Source organism: Tiliqua scincoides, chromosome 2 (assembly GCF_035046505.1).
Source record: "Tiliqua scincoides isolate rTilSci1 chromosome 2, rTilSci1.hap2, whole genome shotgun sequence".
NCBI classification, from domain to species: Eukaryota; Metazoa; Chordata; class Lepidosauria; order Squamata; family Scincidae; genus Tiliqua; species Tiliqua scincoides.
In genome coordinates, this window is record NC_089822.1 from 153350825 (window position 1) to 153375929 (window position 25105).

At 41.3% G+C, this 25105-nt stretch overlaps 1 protein-coding gene across 1 annotated transcript in view; it reads right to left on the bottom strand.

Annotated features, from left to right (window-relative positions):
- CCDC57 (coiled-coil domain containing 57) overlaps positions 1-25105 on the bottom strand; it is a 63496-nt gene that overhangs the window by 32606 nt on the left and 5785 nt on the right. The window contains exons 2-8 of the mRNA XM_066616462.1: positions 24481-24889; positions 22332-22440; positions 20731-20832; positions 18597-18754; positions 16474-16548; positions 13887-14087; positions 540-698 (exon numbers count right to left, since the gene is read on the bottom strand). Coding sequence (XP_066472559.1) covers positions 540-698; positions 13887-14087; positions 16474-16548; positions 18597-18754; positions 20731-20832; positions 22332-22440; positions 24481-24881 — 1205 coding nt within the window. The 5' untranslated portion in view covers positions 24882-24889. The remainder of the gene's footprint in view (positions 1-539; positions 699-13886; positions 14088-16473; positions 16549-18596; positions 18755-20730; positions 20833-22331; positions 22441-24480; positions 24890-25105) is intronic.

The window sequence follows — 25105 nt, forward strand, 5'->3', positions numbered from 1 at the left end:
TGGCTGGTCTAACCCTTCACTTGTATTGCCTTTTCCTGGGTCTATACTTTGGTTATATCTGAGCACAAAGTCAGACTGAGGCATGAAAAGGGTGTTACATGGTCTGAGCATTGAGAGAAGGGAACTATTTTGGCACTAGAGCTCTGCACACAAAGATGAAAGGACTGAAGTTTGTCAATTTCAGATTAGAAAGAAGGCTGTAGTCAACAAGGCAGGAAATAATCAGAGCATGAACCTGTGTTTTGGTCAAAGAGACTGACAGGAATGGATGGATTTTTTCAATGTTATACAGGGAGAAGCAACAAGATTTGGCAATTGATTGTGGGGAGTGAGGAAACAAAGATGAAATCAAGGCTTATTGTCTGGTCAATACTGGAGGAAGAGGTCATAGCATCACAGTTATCAACTCATCCCCAACGTGCAGAAAGAACACTGGATTATTGGCACTGTAAAATTAGAGTTCTGAGGTTACAGTTGGACACACCTGTATAAAGGCCTTGAGAAAATAAAAGGTTTAATAGTGTCTCAAAATCATTTACCTGTCAACATCTTGTAGTAAGCTAGCCACTTGTGCTCTCAGCTTCACCTCCTCTTCTTGCAACCCTTGAATCTGAAGGTCTTTTAAAACTGTTTCCCTGGAAATCTGAGCTACTTGAGAAGCCCAACTTGTTTTCAGGGCTTCCAGTTCTTGTTTAAGTCTATACAAAATACAGAGAATACAAACTTGATCAAATCCAGTATAAATATTTTTAAAATCTGGCAAATAGCAGTTCAGACTCAAGTATTATATTTTATGGGATGTATATTCTGCCTTTTCCCTTAAGATAGGGGTGTCCAAAGTTTTTGGCAGGAGGGCCACATCATCTCTCTGACACTGCTTTGGGGGCTGGGGAAAGAAAGAATTAATTTACATTTAAAATTCAAATAAATTTACATAAGTTTACATAAATGAATATATTAAAGATGAACTTTTATGAATGAAGGAAGGTCTTGCAATAGCTCAAGGCCTATAAAAGGCCTTGCATAAAGCAAGGCTGGCCTTTCGTTTGCTGCCACTATTGCATCACAGACATGAAACAGCAAGCAGTGGAAGAAGCCCTCATCCCACAGCTCACGCAAAGAGGTCAAACAGTTGTCTTCACGCTGAGAGCAGTTGTGTTGGGACAGTGCGGGCTGCAACAAATCTCTGGAGGGCCAGAGGCTCACTGGAGACTGGGGGCTCCCTGAGGGCCACATTGAGAAGCCTCGAGGGCCGCATGTGGCCTCAGGGCCGGGGTTTGGGCACCCCTGCCTTAAAATATACGTGTACTCACAGGGCGGCTTACAATAACAAAGAAAAAGTAACACAATAAAAGCAACTAATTAAAATGCAAAATAAATAGCAGTGGCAGGATACCAATAATACAGCAGCTAAACCTGGAACAAAAAGTATAAAAGATAAAAAATACAACATGCAGAGATAAAGAACCCAAACATGAAACATACTCAAGAGTGGTAAACACAGCAAATAAGAAAAATGTTCAGGCCAACTGAAAAGCTAGTGGGGAAGGCACAGTTCTTAGTTCTATCAGGAACTATATTCTGTAACAGTAACATTGCCACAAAGAACCTGTTTCTGGTAACCACCAACCTAGTTTCCATCGGGTGGGGGAGGAGGGCCCTCCCAGAGGCCTCAGGGGACAGGTCAACACGCATCGGAGGAGAAGGTTCCTCAAGAACCCTCGTCCCAAGTCATATAGGGCTTTAGAAATAAAAACCAGCAACTTGAACTATGCTTGGAAGTGAACTGGCAACCAGTGCAGTTGCAGGAGTAGTGGTCAGACCAAGACAAATCTTGAGCTCCCAAGATCAAGAATTTTCTAAATGGCAAACAAATAACATTCAGAAAATCAGACGCTTGAAGTGGTATTTACATAATATTATAACAACATAGGGACATATCAGAAATACACATTGGATTTAGATAAAAAGATATTTCAGATAATCAAGGTAATGGGCTCTTAGATTAGTGTTTCTCAACATTTGTCCTCTGCCTTACCAGTTCACATGATCTACCTATTTGAAGTACCACCAGAAGTAACTGGCAATGACATCACTGCCAGTTACATCTGGGTTGGGAGACCAGATGTGATGTGACAAACACCAGTAAGAGATTCAGGGTGGACAGGAGGGCTTTTTTGAGCATGGAAAAGCATGCTATGGAGGCCTTCCTCTTTGAAACGAGCCTCCTACCGCTGTTTTGTTGCATCATGTTCCTGGGCTTGCTGCTGAGCGGCAGGGTCCAGAGGTTCCGCAAGTACCATCAGACACCACCTCAAGTACAACTGGTTGAGAAACACTGTCCCAGATCAATACAAATGCAAGCAGGAATAGAGAAACAGTTGCTACCATGGAGGGTATTATAGACACAGCGCCTAACAGTTGGCAACTGGCACCCCACTCTCTGCTCACTCTTCAACCAGGGAGTCTGGGATTTACTGTGAAAATGGTAGTCTCCTCTCTGCCACCACCAAAGCTAGGAAACCTAGACAGCAGGGGATTACCTTGAGGAAGTCTCTTCCCTGAATAACAAATAGCCTCAAAGGGTGGTGGGTTGTGCCAGGGGCTGGATGTTCTGCTGCTGCAACCAATCAGAATGAAAGGTTTGCTGTTTTCTCCTTTTTATCCTCCCAAACAGAAGGAAGAGAATGAGCAGACCCTTTCCCTCCCAGGCCCGTAGCCAGGATTCTAGAGGTGAGAGGGCAACCATTTTTAAGGGGTGGGGGGCAATTATGTCAGGTATCTATACTGGTGTGCAAAATGAAGTTTAAGTATGGAGAAACATCAAAAACCCACAACTAACCCAAATTTCATTAGGAGGAAATATTTTGGGCTTTTTTTTTTTTTGAAAGATGCATTCATTATAATCTGTAAAGCAATCTAACAATGATCTGCATAGAATAAATGCATCTCTGTATGCAATGTAAAATCTGTCTACATAGAAATAACATGCAACTTGTCCTTTCATTTTGGACACCAGTGCAATACACAGACTTGCAACACTGCAAAAGTAAAACATATCACTATGATACAGGTAGTATTTACTTGTATTGAAAGCCTTTCATTTGCTGATGACAAAAGTAAATTTACTTTACCTAAAAGCAAGAGGAAAGATATTGAAGTAAAATATAGCAACGCAATGGAACATTATTTTTTTACCTTATTCATTACCTTTAAAAAGCAAGGTACAGAAGATTTGAAACTACCTAGTAGAGCTGAATTCTCCTATCTTTCTGAGAATTGAATCTTCTTAGAACCTTTTCCACACATAAATTCTTGGTTCTCTTTAGCTCAAAAGCTAGGTATACTAAATTAGCCATTCTTGAGTGAGACATTGATAGTCTTTGAGGTCTGTTAATTCGTGTAAGCACTGAGAAGGTCAATTCACAAACTGCTGTGCTACATGCAAGAGTTCTTACTGCCGCTAACATACTATAACAATCTTCAAAGGCACTCCGGTGTTTGTATATTTCACTGAAGAAATTTCGCTTTTCAGTTTTGTTCTTCTCAAGGAAATGTTTTACTACTTTCATTTCTTCTTTACTTGGAATGGTAATATTAAAATTTTTTAGATAATTAAGCCTACCATTTTCATCATCTAAATTTTCTGCTGCAATTATTGCCTGAAGAATCTCTTCATTGTCGTGGAATCTTCTTTTTATTTCGGCTAGCACTACATCCAGAATTTCAAAAAATCAGAAGCATGCTTACTGTGGGTGTCACTACATGATGCTCTGTTACCTGTTGTTTCAGACACCACATAATCATCAAGTAAGGAATTAAATTTCTTCTTCCTTGGCATTTTTACTTCTTTAGCCAGTTTTGATGTTTCCTGCAGAATTGATTTCAAAGTCTCACTGTTTCTTGAGTCTTCTAGTGAACTTTCTGTAGCTTGAATTATAGGCCTGCTCCAAGGAAATGTCATGACTTTGGAGTCCCTTATCTACTGGAGAAAGAATTTTCAAAATATTTTTCATTACCACTAGACAAAATCTAAACTCTTCCTTCCACATTATAAGATGGAGACCAGTGCTAAGAATCACATCTTCCCCAGCAAATCTTTTTCTATTATTTATTGATATTAGTTCAAGAGTTTCTGATATATGTTTGTATTCTTCAAAAATTGTCCTACACACCTGAAGATGTCCTGACCATCTCTGTTCCAGCAGAAGAGAAAGAGCTTTGCCTTCATACTCAGCAGCTACTATCCCATGGAATAAAAAGTTGTATAATTCCACACATTGTCCAAAAAATTCCCTCAACGTTGGCACAACATTGCTTTAACTACAACTAAATGCAGCCTGTGTTTAAAACAATGGACGTATAGAATTTCTTTCTTCAGTTTTTTTTAATACTGCCTGGACACCACCTTTCTTGCCACTCATAACTGATGCTCCATCGTAACATTGGCTCAACAGATTGTTAGGATTTAAACCATACCTTTGGAACGTATCTAAAGTTGTGTTTGTAAAAGTCTCAGCATCCAAAGCAGTTGTTGTCTCTATGGATAGCATGGATTTGTAAATTTCACCATCTTTAACATATCTAGTAGCAATTGCTTTCAAAAATCTAGTAGCTTTATTGCTTTATTGCTTTAGATATTGCTTTAACATATCTAGTAGCAATTACTTTCAAAAATCAATTGATTTTTGTCTTTTGTTCCATCCTCCAAGACAGAAAAAAATGGGACATCTGCATTCTTTATGTCATTGGAAACTTTCTCTTGAATGAGATCAGTCATTACTTTAACTATTTCATTTTGAATTTCTGGGGATTGGTAAGTGGCATTCTTTGGAATAATTTTATAAGATTCAGATAGTTTTGGGTCCTTTCTGAGGATATATTTGAAAAGGTTTTTAATAAACTTTCCTCCACATATTCTTCAATGTTGTATATTCCCCTCATTGGAAGCTCATTAGCTACAAGAAACTGAATGATTTCAACAAGGCTTGAAATGTAATACCGATGTTTTTCAAGCACATTGTCATTAATTAGAGTTGAAATAGATGTGTTTGAATCAGTTCTTTGGTTTCTTTCAGACCAAATTAACATAGCCTGCACGTGGGTCTCAGATGAAGCATGCTTGAAAAATGCTGATTTAGTTTTATCCATTGCAGCCTTCCAATTGCTAAATCCCTTTTTTATGTAAGCTTGCTCTTTAGTAAATGGAACAAATTGGCAACACGGATAGCAAAATGCAGCATCTAATTTTGAAGAATATTCCAACCACTTAAAGTGTTGAAACCACTCTGATCTGATCTGCCATCTTTGTTCTTTGAATATTTACCAAGTTTAATTTGTTTAATAGGCTCTCCTACTCATGCTAAATCATCAGGAGTCTTCTCATTAATTGCCTTACTGGTGCTAGCAGAAGCAATGATATCTCTATCTCTACCTGTTGTCTCCAAAGTTTCTTGATTATACGAGTTTGAAGCTCGGTTTGTTCTGACAACAAAACGGTCCATGTTGGAACATTTCAACACTAATTCTTTTGCACTCAGGTTCTTCAGAGTAAATGTCTGTTTATTTGGTGGTGTATATATCCAATACCCATAAAAAAAAACTCTTGAGATCTCTAGGAAAGATTCAAAATCTTAGAGGCCAGACCCTTGCTATCCTCTCCCCCCTTCCAAAGAGAAAGGCCCTTCCAGACCCAAACAGCAGAAATGGTCCATCCAAAATCTCAGATGCCAGAGCCATGCTTTTCTCTTCCCCCCCCCAAAGAGAAAGGCCCTACCAGGCCCAAACAGCAGAAATGGCCCATCCAAAATCTCAGATGCCAGAGCCATGCTTTGAAGCGGGTTGGAGGGTTGAAAACAATGCAACACTAACCTCTATGAACTCTATAACGTGTCATGTTGTTTACAACCTCCAACCCACTTCCCATTAGCTCTTCCTGCTTCCTATTTGCATTTTCAGGCAGTACAGAGACAGTGACAGCAACGGGAGGGCTACAAATAAGGATTAGTCATTTGTGTGATGGAAAAATTTGTGACTCACCAAGAAGTGAAACCATGGATATGGTGGCACCTATACTTATAACCAAGTATAATGTAGCAATAATCATATACTTTTTTCACTCTACATTAAGTGCCATGTACAAAGATGGTGCTATATGGACAGGCAAATTCTATACCCAATGCATAAATATTAAATACAGTGGTGCCTCACATAACGAATGCCTCGCGCACCGAAAAACTCGCAGAACGAAAGTGTTTTGCAATTTTTGGTGACTCGCACAACGAATTTTTATGACCCGTGCTTCGCAAGACGAATTTTGTTTTGTTTTGTTTTGTTTTAAGGGGGGGATCTTCATGCCAGTTTATGCTCACATTCACCCTAAGGAAGGGGGGAATCTTCATGCCAGTTTATGATCACATCCACCCTAGGGAGCGGGGGATCTTCATGCTGGTTTATGATCACATTCACCCTAGGGAGCGGGGGATCTTCATGCCGGTTTATGATCACATTCACCCTAGGGAGCGGGGGATCTTCATGCCGGTTTATGCTCACATTCACCCTAAGGAAGGGGGGAATCTTCATGCCAGTTTATGCTCACATTCACCCTAAGGAAGGGGGAGGAAGACAGCGAAGAAAGTGATGTCAGTGATTGTGAGCAAATGAGCTTCATAAATTCTGACTCTAGCGATGATGAGTTATTGGGGTTTCCAGAAAACTAGAGTACTCAAACCTTTAAGTCTCTCCATTTGTTAATGACAGTGATAATGGTTCTTAATGCCACTGTTGACTGCTGTTCACTTTACATGGAGCGAAAAATACGGTATGTCTTTAAAGAGCACTTAATAAACACTTTGTAAACCAAATTTGACTTTGTTCTGACTTTTTTGCCCATAGGAACGCATTAATTAAATTTCAATGCATTCCTATGGGAAAACGCGCTTCGCAAAACGAAAAACTCGCATAACAAAAGGACTCGCGGAACGAATTAATTTCGTTATGCGAGGCACCACTGTATAACTTTCAGATAGATGCCAAACAAGTAACAATGAATGTAACTGCAAGAAAATGGCTACAAAATGGCTACAAACATAACTGAAATCAAGGAGATATACTTGCACATAGTTATTTTAATTTAGCAATTTACTGTGTTCTAGGCACAGAACACAAAAAGTTTCCCCATCCAGATCATGGAGTGATCCAATTTTCAACCACACTCTTGGGCACATGCAGCTTGATCTTCACTGAACTTAACTGAAATGTCTGTTAACACAGGAATTCTCCATGTATATAAGAGAGTGTATACAGAACTCTGCATTGGGGCAAATTTGTATAGAATTGCAGTATATTTATTTAAATTATTTCTGCCCCAGCTTTTTCCTTGTCACCATTAGAAAGACACAGTGAAATGATAAGCAGTAAGATACAGCAAACAACATGATAGCAACACTCAGTAATAAAACAATAAATCCAACAACAGAGGTTACCAAATTGAAAGGGAAGGACAAAACAAAAAAGCTTTTAAGCCCCTCTAGAAGGCTGACAGGGAGGGTGAGGTTTTGAGCTTTAAAGGAAGGGAGTTCCACAATTCTGGCACTGCCACAGGAAAAGGCCCTACCCAAGTAACTGACAATCTAGTAGATGAGCTGGCAATAACCTATTGATGTTAGGGCATGACAGTGAATACATCAAATAACCTGTCTGCTTGACCATGTGGGCTTTCTGCCATAGAAGTGTTTACAAAAGGCTTTCAGAGAAGCATCTCAGGATAATGGCTCCTGCAGTAGGATTACTCAGCCATCTTTTTAGGAGGCAGAGGCATTCTAGAAGCAGTGGCATCGTTAGGGGGGTGCGGGCTGCACCGAGTGATGTGCCAGGGGGGTGACACGCCCTGGGGCGAGGACACAATACCTTCATGGCTTTCGGAGCTACCCCTTCATGCCATACACTGTTGGATGCGGAACGTCCAGCAGAATGCAATGCAAAAGACAGAATTGAAATAGCTCCTTTCCTTCAAAAGTTATGGCCAAAAAACCGGAAAGAAAAACTGCATGGAGTCCTATGGAAAGTGAAAGTGAGTCATATAGCGCATTTAGTTGCGAGTAGGCGTATTTGCCATAGTGGAACAGGACTGGCTCCCCCTTATTTAATTATTTGTTTTAATTTAATTATTTATAATTATTTATTTTAATTTGCTTGATGATGTCACTTCTGGCCATGACATCACTTCCAATGGGTCCTGGACAGATTGTCATTCTAAAAAGTGGGTCCCAGTGCTAAAAGTTTGAGAACTGGTGCAATAAGGTGTTAGTAAGTTGACATGGGGTGTGTGTGTGTGAGACTATACAAGTTTTCAAAATCACTAAAATCAGAATTTGGAGGAATAATACCATCATGTTATAAATCAATGCGTAATTTCATGCAGAATGCAATGAAACAAACCACATTGAAATATCTGTGTTTTAACAAAAGATACAGCCAAAAAACCAGTGGGGGTGGGGCAATGTACATCACCACGCCCACCATCTGGGGCGTTGCCCCGCCCACTGCATGGGGTGATGCACAGGCCTCGCACACCGGGTGACGCGAATCCTAGTGATGCCACTATTTAGAAGCGTCTGGGAGGTGGGGGTGAGCAGGTTCCACTCTAGGTGGGAAAAAGAGTTTTCCCCCCACATAACTCCCCACAGCAACAGCATTTCATTCATATCCATCATAATTAGTGGGATGGGGCCAGTACCCCAAATCAACTTGTATTACAGTAGAACTCTAATATATATTCCTAGCAAATGGCAGAACGCAGATGACTAATACGAGTACATCTAAATTTACATCTGACCTTTGTTTGAACAGCATATGAGTCAGGTTCTTCCCTGGAGAGAATACATTGCAACTCCTTATCACTCAGTAGTGAATGAACTGTTACAGTGTTATAGGTTTTTATGATCTTATAGTTAGGCAATACATCTGAATGAAAAATTTGTGGTGCTCAGCTAAGGAGAAATATAAAGTATTTTTAAGAACTGTATTCTTAACATAATCCCTGTATCTTGAAACATTAGCAACTAGGGATGCACTATAATGGACCAAATGTTTTTCAGTTAATTCCTCTCCATTAATGAACAGCTTCTGAGGTTTTTCATATGAGCTGATGAGTGCCTTTAAGTTGAATGGCATTTCAAAGAACCCTGTACCCCATTTACGTGATGTTCTATTATTATGGAATATTAAATCCAATGAAGGATTTATTTTGCTTTGTGAACTACTTTTCGTTTAAAAAGATGTATATGAAGATTCTTATTAATAATAAAATACTATTGGATGAATGAATTGGGACTCAATGTCAACTGGAAGCAATAATCCTAAGACAATCAGAACTTGTATTAACTCTTCATTGGATCATGAAGTCTTGAATGTTTGCATTGTAACACTGATGGTGCAATCCTAAAGGGGCATGAAGTGGCAAGTCCTCACGCCAGCTCTGATTGTCACCATACATGCCATAAAGCATGTTTGCATCTACTCAGGAGCCAGTTGGGTCAAGGGCCCATGCCAGCCCAGCAGCACCAGATCCCATCCCTATGATGGCAACACAGTTAAGTTTGTACCTCGCAGTGTGGGGGCTTGGGAGGGTAGTGGAAGGGCATTCTAAAGGCAGAGTGGGGGTATTTTTGGATGGGAAAGGCAGAATGTGGGGGGGATTGGGCCTGGGAGAGGGGTGGGATGGGCAGTGATGGCACATGCCATATCTTAACCCCCCTCCTGGTGTTACACTGGGCTTCCTGGATGTTCACCAGCTAAACAGCTGATACAGATTCAAGAAGCCCCATGGGGCAGCTGGGGCTTTACTAGGGTAAGGGGAAATATATCCCTTTACCCCAATGAGATCTCCAGCCAGCTCCTAAACTGCATGGATGCAGCACAAGTCGTGGGGCCTGGCTGCACAAGCACAGCTTAGGATTGGGTTGCCCATGTATTATGTGATATCTGGTTTAAATTTACTCTGTTTTTATAAGCTAATTTGACTTTTCTTTAAAAGCGAGATATAAATCTAATGAATAAGTAAATTTAAAAATCTCTGGTGTACTCTTTCCCATCAGAAATGATATAAGAACTTGACATGTTAGAAATAGATAAAAATCAGTCCACAGGAAAGCAAATATATTTTGCTTCTTTGCCCCTTCCTACCTTTCAGCATTCATATTCTGCTACACTTCTGTCTGGGAGCATTGCTCCTCTTGTTTCAACATCCTCAGCCTTCCAAAGGTCTATTTCCTCAAACATCTCCATCCAGCCCTTCTTGCCACCCCTTATGCCTACAACTCTATCCCAGAACATCTACACAATTTCTCTTCTCTTGCTTCCTTCAAATCCCTTCTGAAAAGGCATTCTTTCATGAAGACTTTGGCACAATGCCTTTAATATCCTTGGTTGTACCTAAGCTTAAGAACTGGTAACTGATAGTCCAATCCTATCCAACTTTCCAGTGCCAATGCAACCACAATGCAGCTCCAAGGTACAAGAGCAAACATTTCCTGACCTTGAGGAGGCCTCTGTGATTCCTTCCCCCCCCCCCCGCACAGAATGCAGCACACATGCTATTGGTACAGCTGCATTGGCATGGGAAAGTTTGTTACGATTGGGCTCTGAAACAAATTCATATTCTTCCCCTACTTACCCCATCTCCTTTCCTCTCTCCTTCCTCTGATGTTTTCCTGGTATCTACCCGGATTGTAAGTTTCTCAAGGCAGGGACTTGTCCTTGAGAGGCAAGGATTCTGAGTAAAGCATGGTGTACATTGATGTTGCTGCATAAATAATAACAATTATAATACACAGCCTCCAACTAACATACAGGTTCTGTTCCAGACACTTGTCCGAAAGTTGAAACTGATGTAAGTTGGAACAGGGCTATTTTGCAGGTATGAAAACACAAGACTGGACCAACTGTGCCAATGCAAAAATGCCAGCACGGCTGTCCTTAAGTCAGGAAGTCTGTAAGTCAAACATCTGTAACTTGGGAATTACCTGTACTAATAATCCCCATATATTTCTTGAATGTATGAGGCTGCCTTAGACTATTGGTCTGTCTAAGCCAGTAATGTCTGCTTTGACTGGCAAAAGTTCTCAGCGGTCTCAAGTGAAGGACTTCCCCAACCAGGATATCCAAGGTCCTTCAACTAGAAATACTACGATTGCACCCTTGAATCTTCTGCATGTAATGTCTATGCTCTACAATTAAGTTATGGCAACTCCCCAAACTTTCTGGGGTCTCATGCTTGAGACATAAGTATATATCTTTCTCAGTCCTGCTATGGGAGATCCTTTCAACTGGAGTACTGGGAAGTACAGTAAACCTGAGATTTCTGCATACAAAGCATGTGTTCTACAACTAAGCTGTGACTCCTTCCTCAATGTATCTTGTTGATACATATTATGTTTATGATTCCTTTTACTCTCATAGCATACTATCCCATGTGCATGCTGAATGATGAAGCTATCCTAAAAAACAAATATAGATAGAATAACAACTAAGAAACTTCCTAAATATCATTTTTGATGTTTGGTTTTGCATATGAATGCAGAACTTTACATTCACCTTTTCTAGGTTAAATCACAAATCAGTTTGCTAATGAAGAGTCAATATACCTAGAAGACAATAACTAATGGGCTTTAGCATAATTAATCTTTACTTGAGAGATTTGACTTATTCTGTATTTTGGCACCACTTCCACACTCTTAAGCATACCTAAGTCCCACTAATCTCATTACTTCAGTGTATTGCACAGCAGGAAGCCTCCAAAGTTGTCCATGATGCAACTGTAATTGATTCCTAGAATTACACAGGTTTTCCTTTATTATTTACAATACTTTCTTATCTATGTAGAGAGGAGTTCTGTCCTTTCTGAAAGATTATTATAATGTCTACCATAAAGTTCAAATGTCTAAGAGCATGTTCAGACTCCTTTCCTTCATCTCCTATTATTTTAGGAGGTTCCCATTTGTCTCTGAGCGCAATCCTAACTTGCGCGGGAACAGGCAAGCCAGGAGGCTTGCACTGTATCCAGCGCAGGATTGTGGCCAGCAGTGGTTTAGCCAGAGGCAAGGGGAAACTTTTCCCCTAACCCCCGGGTAAGTGGTGCTGGCCCCAATGGGTCTCCTCAGACTTGCGCCACCTCCTGAGGCGGCATAAGTCTGAGAAGAGCGAAGCAGCTTGAAGCCAATCTGTTCTCCCCGGGGACGGGGGTTGGGATCCCATAAATGCCGGATCCCAGCCCCGCCTCCGGCTCCCCGCACGCCCGTCCCCAGGGCCGCCCATCACCTTCCCTACCCCCACCCAGGAACTGTATCTCTGGAATGCTTTCCCCAAGAAGACCTGTTGGATTATCTCCCTAGGAACATTTATTTGGGGTGGCAAATTTTTTTGGCCCGCCAGGCTTTCTGCTGTCCTTTTCTTTTTTTGCCAACTGGTTTACAGTTTTAACATTTGTCATCTGCTGTTTGAATTTTATTTTAAACATTTTGTGTGTTCCAGTAATTTTTATTAAAATTTGCCCAGTAGAGGTTATTGAATAGTCATTACAATTAAAAAAAACCTTATTCAAAAATATGGATGCACATTATAATGTCATTGTTCTAATATAAAACAAAACCCATTTATCAATAAATATCTAATGTTTTGTCTTTTTTGCTTTCTTGAATATAAATAAATTAAAATAATTTAAAATAATTACAATTAAAATAAAAAATAAATCAAAATATCTGAAAGGAACAGATTAGAATTTGTTTCTATCACCCTCATTTACTTTATTCTCAAATTTCTCCATTCTCAAAAGCAAATTTTTGCCTAAAGCATTTACAAATACTCCTTTTTAATTTTTTTACCTAAGAACCCAATCCTGAACAATGTGCGCCGGCTTACTGTCAGCGCACACTGTCGCAAATATGCTGTCAGGCACGTTTGTGAGCCTTACCGCCGGGCCAGCACCCAGCCTCTGCCACTCGGCAGTTGCACGAACCGCCAAGCTGCAGCATGGTAAGCAGGGGCGGGAGGGGGTGGGGAGGAGGCGTTCCAGGGAGGGGGAAGCAGGAAGAGGGAAGAGAGAGGGCGGGGAGAAGGCGTAACGGAGAGGAGGGAGGCTGGGAGAGGGTGGGCAGAAGATGTGCCAGGGGAGGGAGGTGGGTCTGGTGGAGCTCTGCTCCACTGGATCCTGTCCGTTTGTGTGCGGCTTGGTGCCCTACACAAACGCCTTTACCCTACTGTTGACCTTTTGGTCGGCGGTAACTTGAGTAGCCCCATTGTGGGGGTACTTCCTTTACCCGGGAGAAGGGAACAAAAGTTCTCAAAGGGAACAAAAGTTCCCTTCTTCTAAGGTGCTTCCCATGGTAGCCTGTGGTGCATAGGATCCAGTGGCAGCCGTTTTTGGTGCCGCCGAAGCTGCATGCCATGGGAGCTCAGGATTGGGCTGTAAGGGCCCAATTGTATAAAACATTTCAGGACCAATGCAGCACCTTACCTTACCTTACCTTACAGGAAGAAACCTTACAGGTTTCCTTTCTTACCTTTCTTACCTTACAGGAAGAAACATTCCTTTTCCCTGAGTCCCTCTGTGACTACCTCCCCACTTCAGGATACAGTGCACACCCTGTTGGCATGGCTAAATTAACTGCAGGAATATTGGATAGGATTAGGCCCAAAGTGCAACATCATTCCTATGCAGAGATGGGGATGCTTTTTTAATGAGACAATATCAACACCTGAAAATAAATACTTTTAAGATACATTTTTTTCAAAACTCACACAAATCTGCACATAGATATGAAAAAGAAGTCTAAGACATGATAGGGGTTAATAAGAATTCATTCCAAAACAAATTAGGTCATGCTTACTTTTCAGAGACAGTATCTTTCTCTCTCAAGCAATCTGAATGCCTCAATTCAGCTTGATGTAGTTCCATTTCCAATGTTTCCTTATTTATCTGCAGTTCTCTGACTTGATATTCCCATTTATGCATTTGTTCAACGTGGGCTTCTTTCACTGAAACAAGTATTGCATCCTTTTCCTTGGCAAAGCGATCTAGTGTTGCATGTCTTTAAAAAATAAACAGGCTACTTTAGCTTTTGGCTACTGCAAGCAACATGCTGATTTTCCTGGAATGATCCTTGTATGACCCATATGCTATATTGCAAACTTCTTTTGAAACACTCAAGCTTAAAAAGTGGCTTGTTGAAAAACAAATTCAAAGACACATTGGCCACATGGTTCTTTGGGTCCTTGTTTATGTGCTTTAAAAGTGAGCAAGAGGGAAGTGGACCTACAGATAGCTTCACAAATTTGGCAGAGTACTGCTTGCAAAAGAAATTAGAAAGTAGGAAGTCCCAGACTTAAACGGGCTATGATTGGGTAAAAAGGTGACAGATGACAACACTCACAGTACAATCCTATGTCCATGCTTCACCAGCGCAGCGGTCACTACGCCAATACGAGCCATCATAAAAGCACCACAAAGTGCTAAACAACAATTTGGGAGCAAGCAGCACTAGCGAGACAGACTGCACCAGACTGCAAGCACTGGATATGAACCCCTGGCCGCTAGTAGAGGTGAGTTATGTGCTGACCTGTGCAGGGGCTGGAAAAGAGTGAGGAGGGGGCATTTCTGAGGGAGAGAGGGTGAAACGGGGGCAGATTGGGCACAGGAGGGGCAGGGTCAGAGGAGGACACCTCTACAGTATCATATCTGCAGATGACGCAGTCCTCTTGTCTGTTACTAGACTCGGCCTACATCACTCATTGTTTTCCTTTCTAGATTACTGTCTATCCAATGACTTAATAATCAACTCCGAGAAAACCAAAATTTTGGTTTTCGCTAAGTCTTGGACTTTGTTCCCTTGGAAGATAGGTAATCTTTCTTTCCAACAAGTACCAACCTTTAAATACCTAGGGATCCTTTTCATTTTCGCCACAGTTGGTCATGCCACAGGAAATCTGCCATTTCTTCATCTTCACCTCACTTAAAAGTGATTGCCAGTTTTCATTTTTATAGTGGTAACCAGTATGTCCCTGCTGCCCTTCACATTTTTAAAACCAAAATCCTTTCCCAATTACTGTATGGTGCGCCCATTTGGATAGAGGCTGCAAACCAAGATCTGGACCAAGTCGCAGCCTCTTTCCTTAGACGGATTTTGGGGGTTCCCAATTTAATCAGATTATCCAATCTCATCCTCGAATTAAGGATCCACCTCCCTTCTACTATTGCGTGGTCCCATACATTCAAGTTCTGGCTTCATCTGCATCTAAGTATCCACTCTGAATCTCTTCAAAACGACCTCTTAAAGGATTCCTATCTTTCCAAGTGGTTTCAATTTATTGATTCCAAACTCTTATCATTAGGTCTGTCCCTTGAATCCCTTGCGGATATCAATCTTCATAGAGCCCATTCAATTATTAAGTCCAAACTTTGGGAACTTGAATTCAATCAACTTTCTTCCAACCTCAATCCCACCTGTTCTTCCCAGTTTTTTGGCCTCCTCCCCTCATTTGGCTGTTCTTTTAACTATTTCAACATGTTGATTAACCCTATTAAGAGGAGAGCATTTATGCTGGTGAGATTTAACATCTTTCCTTCAGCCGTTCACTCTGGCAGATTCTCTAATATCCCCCTGGAACATAGACTGTGTCCTTTTTGTTCCTTAGAACCAGACACAGTGGCCCACATTCTACTTTGTTGCCCGACCCTCCAATTACTCCGAGAAATACATCTATATTCTGTACTTTCTTTCCCTTTAGGTACCCTCACTGAGACTTTATCTGCCCTTTTGAGTGACTCATCTGTAGCCACCACTAGTGCTGTAGCAGAATTTTTATCTGCAGTTTCTAAGTTAAAACCTTCAGCTTGACTTTATTTTTGCTTTTTTCCTCTCTATCCTACCCCCTTGCTGTGACCTTTTCTCTCGGCAACACAGCCATTGTGCCGGTTATTATTATTGTAATTTATTGTTCTATGTTAATTTTATTGCTTATGCCAATAAAGGTTTTGGAATTGGTATCATATCCTTCCAAGCCAAGCAGCCTTACATGGGGCCACTCAGACTTTCACCAGTTATATCATTGGCAGAGATACCAATAGCTCCAAACAGACTGGGGCATTACTCAAGGTAAGGAGAAATATCCCCTTATGCCAAGGAGACCTCCAGGTGCCTCTTAACCTGTGCTGGATACAATGCATGCCATGTGGCCTGGCTGCACCAGCACAGGTTAGGATTGGGTTGTCCAACCACAGTTTGAGAACTACTTCACATATTACTCTTTTTCTATGCTGACATACAAAACAGCTTAAAACATTCATAAAACTATAACACATTAATGCAGGTTGGTGAAATACTTGCATCACCATCTAAGAGCATATATATCTGAAATTAATGCTTTCCATGAGCATAGTACACTTAAAATGCAACGTCATCTATCTGAAGAACTCACTTTCTCTCAAAAGTTTCTTTTTCTTTTTTCCAGCTCAACTGCACCAAATCAAGTTTGTTTTCTAAATCCCGTATCCTAAATTGGCAAATATTAGAGGAAAACAAAATAATGTAATACAGTACATGCAAACATATTTACAAATGTAAATATAAGTAACGTTAACCTGCTCAGAATGAGAACAAAGTCTGAAGAAAAATAATATCCATAAGAACAATTAACAAAGACAGGACGAAGTCAGAGAACAATTGATGCTTAAACTGCTAGAAAATAAATCATATCAACAAGATGCCTGGCTGAGAAATCTGACTATGAAGATGTTAGGATCTGTCCAGATGAGCACACTCGTTGCAATGCAGTTAACAACGTATTTCTGAATTGTGTTAAATTGGATTGGACACATGTTTAGAAATACTACACTGCAAACATAATTTCTATTTCTCACTATGTTGATTTCTATATCATTCTAGTACAGACTCTTCAGGCCAACTGTAAAAGGAATTATATTCATTGGGTACCTGTCTGTCTTAGGGTGCAATCCAGCCCTTGACTTGGACCAGCCCAGGAGGGTCGCAAATGTAACCATAAGGCACATTTGCGCCTCCTCAGGAAGAAGCTGGGCTGGCACTCAGAGAAGCGCCGGCCTGCGGAGGCCGATACAAGCTTCTGCACCGGCTTCCTCTGTGAGGTTTGCATCGGCCTAGCTGGGCCAACGCAAGCCTCTGAGGTAGAAGGGGGGTGAGGAGGAGGTGGGAGGGAGGTATTCCTGGACAGGGGGGAGGGCAGGCGGTGGGTAGCCCTAGGGGCAGGTGAGCAGGGGGCGGGGCTGGGATCCGGCCACTCCGCTCTCCTCAGACTTGTGTCACCTCAAGGTGGTGCAAGTCCAACACGCATGGGGCCAGCAGTCCTTACCTGGAGGTAAGGGGAAAAGTTTCCCCTTGCCTCTAGGTGAGCCGCTTATGGCCCCTATCCTGCTCTGGATACAGCACAAGCCTCTTGGCTTGCCTGTTCCAGTGCAGGATAGGATTGCACCTTTAACCTCATAATTCAGAAAAGCCTTAGATATTATAAAGCCTTAGATAACCTAACCTCAAATTAGGTTATTACTAGTCTTGCATGACTGTGCACTTTTAGCATAAACAGCTATATATGGATTTTTAAAGTCATGTGGATGGTTATGTAGAAATATAGATCACGCTCATAAATATGACCACAATTTTTAGACCCATAGTTCAGTCCAATACTGCATTTGTTCATTAAGAATGAATTACTATTGCTATGGCTGAGCCTGTTTGAATTAAACTGTTCTCACATTGCCCCTGCTATATTTTTTTTCATTCAGCCTGGCAAGAAAGCAAGATTATACTTGCAGGCAAGACTATTCTCCTCCCTGTTCACAAGGTGTTCTTTTATATTTTAGCTAGCATGTGAAGACAGTTTGTCACGCAGTTTTGTAGACCATAAATGTGTGCAATTATGCTTTGCTATCACAGAAATGTGCAAACATGGATTAAGCTACAAAACTGAATTAGTAACAATACTAATGCTCAATTTGCTCATTAGTATGAGTTATTAGTAATAACTCATACTAATGAGCTAAATTCTAGCTAAAACAACAGTTTATGGGCAAACCATGCCAATAGCAAAATGGAGGGAGAAAAGTATACTGACAGACACATTGGGAGCAGTATCTTGGTGTAGGATAAGGATAAACCACTTATGTACACACAAGATTAATTTCTAATTTGGAAGCAATATGCAAGGTTTAAATACATTATGCTACAGAGTGGCAAGTGTGAAATGAGCAAGTCACTGCTATGCTAGATGTGGCCTTCATGCATCTTTCTCCTGAGGAAGGGCTATAGCTTGTTGGCAGAGGACCTGCTTTATGTGCAGAAGGTTCCATGTTCAATCCCTGGCAACTCCATATAGGACTGGGAAAAACCCATCACAATCCTTGGATAGCTACTGCTAGTTAGTGTAGACAATATTGTGCTAGAAGCATCAATGGTCTCACTCAGTAAAAGGCAGTTTCATAGGTTCAAAAACTCAAATTAAACGCAATTAGGGGGGGAAAAGAGAAATTAGCTGAAATTTATTTTAATCTCAATGGAATGGTACAATACTGAGCATCTTTCATGGCTGTAAGGTTCTTTATTTCCCAAACTTTGCACTTGACTTCTTTCTCCAGTTCCAAATTAGTTGCTTCTGCCATTTTCAAGGATTCTGACGCTTTCATTCCAGCCTCTTTTAAAGCCTCCAGTTCCTTAGTCAACAATTTAACCTTTCAGAGGAAAAAAATACAATCTATTTATTCCTTTTCCTGCCTAAATCTGAGAAAAGACTGTGACCACTGACACAAAATAAATTTATCAGACAATGTTATCAGATGAACAGAAAGAAAGAACACACATTACTTTTCCTATAAGTTTATAATACATCTATTTTCCTTTCAACTTTTGATTGTATTCAATTTTTAGAGTAATAGAAGAGGTGATTTTAAATTTTATTTTATTTTACAGTTGCTAAAAGAATTTCAGAAACTGGATATAGAATATAATGTTAAAAATGGAGGGTGGGAGAATACATCAAATATTTCATTTTCCAATAATACTTGATTAACCAACAGCCCAATCCTAATCTGCGCTGAAACAGGCAGGCCAGCTGGTTGCGGCTGACTATGGCAAAGCCCGGGGCAAGGGGAATTGATTCTCCTTACCCCAGGTAACACAGCAGTGGCCCAAATAGGGCTACTTGGATCTGCGCCATCTAAAGAGGTGGCGCAGATCCAAGCAGCCTAGCACTAGACCGGGCCTCCAGAGAATGGGTTTAGGATCTGGCCTAAGCGCCACATCCTGGCGCTACCCCCTCCCGGGCCTGGCCCACCCATGAGCCCATTCGCCCTCCACCCTCCCTCCCCAGACCCCTGTGCCAGTGGCCTACCAGTAGCATGAACTCATGTATCCTGGGGCTTGTTCCGATGTACGCAAGTTATAGTGTATCCTTGCACCAGCCTCCCCAAATCTCAAGGAGGTGCAAACGTGCCTTACAGCATGGTTGCAACACTTCCAGGCAAGGGTCTTGCACCAGCCCAAGGGCAAACTAGGATTGCGCCCCAAATCATTTAAAATTAAATTCTAGAAAGGATAACTGCCAAATCTTATGCTAATCAAAGCATAAATCAATATACTACTAGTCAAGGTTGCCTTCTAACTATAAGAAACTTGTTTTTGGTCAAAAAAGACAATATAAGTCAACAATACAAATCCAGTTCAGTGTAATTTACCAGGACATCTCTCATAGTAGGGGTGGTTTTTTTGGTGATAGTAATGTTGCAAACGTGCCTTAAGGCATGTTTGCCAGCCTCACCGCCGGGCTCCCGCCAGTACTAGCCCAGCACCTGCCAGTGCTGGGCTAGCACGAGGTGGTCACCCAGCTTCTGTGGCTCGGTGGTCTCCTGGACCGCTGAGCAGTGGCACGGCAGGGGGGGGCGGAGACAGGGGTGGGGAGGAGGCATTCTGGGGAGGGGGGAGGCTGGCAGGGGGCGGAGAGAGGGCAGGGAGGAGGCATGACAGGGAGGTGTGACGCGGGGAGGGGGGAAGGCTGGAGGCGTGCCTGGGGGAGGGATGGGAGGCGGGTCCGCAGGGCTCCGCTCTGCAGGGTCCAAGGTGCTCGTGGAGGGCTGTGCGCCCTACACAAGCGCTTTTACCTTACCACCAACCTTTTGGTCGGTGGTAAAGCGAGTAGCCCCATTGCGGGGCTGCTTACCTTACTCGGGGGAAGGGGATGAAAGTTCCCTTCTCCCAAGGTGCCTCCCGCGGTAGCCCAGGATGCGCAGGATCCAGCAGCAGCCCTTCTCGGTGCCCCTGAGCCTGGGCGCCACGGGCAGCTCAGGATTGGGCTGCCCATCATCCTATCAGTGCCAGTTATATTCACTCTTGTTCCAAGAGCAACCTGCCTCCTCCTCTCCAACCCATGCTGAAAATTGTGCTTATTTTTTTTTTTTAAATGACAGATGTGGCTCACATTTGATGTGGTTCACAGATGTAAGAAAATAATGCCCTCCCAGTAATAAGCAACCAGAAGCAGTTAACTTCACTCTACTCCATGAAAACACTCATGGAAATTGATCATGGACATAGATGAACATGATTATATATCAGAGAGTAACAAACTAGGCTCAATAGCAAAATATATTGATTTGGGGGTTATTATTTTTGGCATTGCTATGCATGCATAACGGTTTGAGGGCATGCTCACCTTAAGCTCATGAGACAGAACTAAATTGCTCATTTCATCTGCTTTCTGTCGAAACTCATGCTCTCTCTTTTTCATTTCTGCATCAAATTCTACTAGAAGTTCCTGAAATATATGGAATTGTATGTAACACATTTATAATATTTATACATGTTCATAATATTGTGTAAACAAGAGTTCTAGGATCCACAAACTGGAGAGACAGAACACTAAAAATATAATAAATGTAGTTTCCTTTAGTTATAGTAAAAATACATTGAAAATACAAGGGAAACATTTGTGTAAATTATGGCTGCAAGTGTTCATTGGTTTAATCAATGAAGTTTTAGCTAAAGCTTTAATTAGTAGAAACCAATTTTATCAATGAGGCTGTGAGTTGAGGGCATACTTGTTTATTTTTGAGGTTATTTTAGTTCTGGTGTGCTAGTGTAATAGAGAAGAAAAAGAAAATAGCAAAGATACTGAATTTTTTGCCTTAAGAAGAAGCTTTGTTTATTAAATTTTCTTATACTTCCTTCAGGTTGCAATCTTAAACACACTTATCTGGGAGTAATCCCATAGAACTCCATGAGATTTACTTCTCAGTAGACAGAAATAGATTTGCACTATTAGGACAGGTTGAGTACCCTTTATTCGGAATTCTGAAATATGAAATTTTTTCCGAAGTTATATTTTTTATTTTTTAATACATGCATAAACATAAATAACATTGGCAGTCAGATCCGTAAATATTCCAAAATACGGAATTTTTTAGAGTGCCAACATGACTTTTTCTTTTACTTTTTGCCTAAAGAAATAATAACACACACTGTGATTTCATTCACAAACTTTTTTTTTTGCACAAAATTATTAAAATATTGTATAAAATTATCTTCAGGCTATGAGTAAGTGGTATATGAAACTTAAATGAATTTTGTGTGTAGGCTTGGTCCCCATCCTCAAGATCTCTCATTATGTATATGCAAGTATTCTGAAATACAGAAAAATCCAATATCCAAAACACTTCTGTTCCCATGCACTTCAGATAAGGGATGCCCAACCTGTATCTCAAAAAGACACCTATGTTGAGAACTCGGTGATACAGAGAATTTACTGATGATCAATCAATTAAAAAGTCTTCAAGCCCTTTGAATGGCAACCCACAAACTGAACAGAAAAGAACCTTGAAATCAGAGAAGTAGTGACTGCTGGCAGAGACCAGAGTGTTTATTTAGACTTTACAACTGCCTAAAGCCACTCCTGATTTATAGCACTGACCTTCTTGAAATTTCAAGGTTGGCGAATTTAGCACAGCACTTTGGCTGTACCCCCATGGAAGAATCTCACACCATCTCATTTTACTAGTCACAATCCTACCAATTTTTCCCAAGGGGAGGCTGACAAGATGGGAAGAAAAGCTAAAACCTAAATACCATCTGATATCTAAAATGGTGAAGCAATTTTACTGCTGTTCCTTGCTCATCTTAAATCAATTTTTACCTCAGAAAAGTGGATAGATATCCAGAAAAAGAGCATTGAACAATAATACACACTTTCTTATCTGTGAGCAAGGGAAATGCAAATTCAGTCTTTCCTACTTAACTGATTGATCAAATTGTCTATACCTGTCTTTGTAAAGCAAATTCACCTTCTACTTCCTGGAGTTTTCTTTCCAGTTGCTGTTTCATATTCTCATACTCCTCATGATGATGATTAATATCCAAATCCTTAGACCTATGAAAGCAAACAAATTTTTACAATATCCAAAATGAACTGTCTCTCCGGGGACCTTTGTCTCAGAGAACAAGCTGACTTGTTGGAGCAGGGAGAGGGCAAAAGAACTCTTCTTCCCCTGCCCAGCTGGGCTGCACAATAGCCCATCCAACCACTTTGCTCCAACAACAACAGAAATAAGTAGGCAAGTGAGAAGAAGACACAGGGAAATGAGAGGTAAGTCACTTCCCCTCTTCCTCCTCCATGCACCAGCCACATGGGGTAAAGAGGGAACGTCTAGAGCAGTCATTTTCAACCACTGTGCCGTGGCACACTGGTGTGCCACAAGTGGTTCACATGTGTGCCACAGGAATTTGGGGGAAGATTATTTATTAGTAGGGCCAATGGGGAAGTGAGCCCCCCACTGGCAGCTTGGTGGGCCTTGTCAAGTGTCAAAAACCTGATGGTGTGCCTTGACAATTTTAGTGCCTTGTCAGTGTGCCATGAGATGAAAAAGATTGAAAATCGCTGGTCTAGTGGTTCCACACATGCATGCACAGTTTGTGCACGCGTGAAGGCTCTCAAAGCAAAGCAACTAAGGGATGAGAATAACTTGCTACCAGAACTGTGTACCTAACTTAGGGCACAATCTTATCTTGCGCTGCAACAGGCAACCCAGGAAGCTTGCTCTGTATCCAGTGTGAGATAGGGCTGAAGATAAGCTGAAGCTAAGGGGAAACTCAGCTGAAGATAAGGCGAAACGCTTCCCCTTACCGAGTGAACCACTGCAGCCCCTATGGGTCTCCTCAAACTTGCGCCATCTCACCTCAGATAACAGCCGGATCGTAGCCCCACCTCCGGCTCTTCCCCCACCCCGAAACACCTCCTTCCCACCCACCCCAGAGCCTTGCATTGGCCAAGCTTGGCTGACACAGGACTTGCCCCCACAAGCCACCACAGAGGTTGGATTCACCTCTGTGTGCCAGTGCACCTCCATGCACTGGTGCAGCTTGCTCCCAAGGAGGCACAAACATGCTTTATGGTTCATTGTTAGGATTGCACTGTTAGATATTCACTTCCATTTGCCAGCCCCGCAAAAGAACTGGAACTTTTGTTAAGTATCACTACCAGGATGAAGTGCAGAGTACACTAACAGCGCAATCCTATGCATGTTAACTCAGAAGTAAGTCCCATTGTATTCAATGGGGCTTACTTGCAAGTAAGCATGTATAGGACTGACACCTAAATTATTTCAGAAGCTAGTGCAGACACATCCAAAGTGCATATAGCTATCATGCATTCCCTGTTTTCATGAAAGCTATCTTCATTTACAATTACATATAAAATATCTCACCAGTTAGCTACATACAGTTGTTTTTTTCAGACCAAATTATGTACAGGTGGGAGGTTACCAGAGGGAAACAGGAATTTTTTCACCTCTCCAGGTCATTCTGAAGCCCACAGAGGCTGCGGATGGGGGGATGTGCGTGGCCTCTGTAGGCTTCAGAAAGCCCTCTGGAGGTAACCAGAGCACAGCTCTGGTCCCCTTCAGAGGGCATGAGGAACTGAAAATCTCAGATTCGCTTCTCCATGATTTTCATTCTGATGACCTGGAGAGGTGAAAAAATTCCTCTGCCTGTTTCCCTTGGATAACCTCCCACCTATACATAGTTTGGTCTGGAAAAAAAACTGTATGTAGCTAACTGGTGAGATATTTTATATGTAATTGTAAATGAAGATAGCTTTCATGAAAACAGGGAATGCATGATAGCTGTATGCACTTTGGATGCGTCCGAGAATGGATCTTCCACAGATACCAAGGCCCCACCTGTAATTGTTTGCTGCATGTAAACTCATGTTTAAGGTTATTGCTTCTACTACTTACTACTTATGGATATGAAAATGAGTTCCCCCAAACTACTGCAACAGAGTGTGTTGTATTCAAACCAATACAAGAGAAGCTTCAGTACCTACTAATTATCCAATAAGTAGGTACAGCTAGACCTAAGGCCTGGATTTGGAAGGCTGATTTTTATTATACACAGCAACAGACTGTCTTACCTGTAAAGCTGCTCCAACTCTAACTGGTGTTCTTTAAGCTTTTGTTGATATTGGTATTGCTGAGCCTCTTGTTTTTTTATTTCCCGAACAAGTGTCTGTTGCAGTTTATCTACTTGTATTCTAAGATCACTAACCTCTGCCTCTTTAGCATTTTCAACCATTTTCAGCTGAGTGAACAAGACATCATAGTGCTCCAGTTCTTTATCTCTCTCCTCTAGAATTCTAAGGTTATAAGTGAAATCTTCCTTTAATTTGTTGAACTTCTGATGCATTTCTCTGAGGTGCTTTTGGGATTCTTGCAGTGCTGTTTTCTGAAAATGGATCTGACGAGCTTGTAGCTCTTTCAGTTCTTGTTCTTTAAAGATCAGAAGTTCATTTAAATCATTTTCCGTGTGTAGCATTGTTGAACCTAAGAAAAATTAGAGTTGTTAATGAGAGCAGAGAAAAACATTTTTCCTCTATCATCAATCTACAATATTTATGCCCCTTCTTAGATTTCATGTAGTGCATGGTACATTTTAATTAAATTTATGAAGGCACTGCCTACAACCAAAAGCTAAATAGATAAGAAATTAATCAATTCTTTTACTAAGGATCCGATTCTATGTCCTGTAACTGCAAAGAG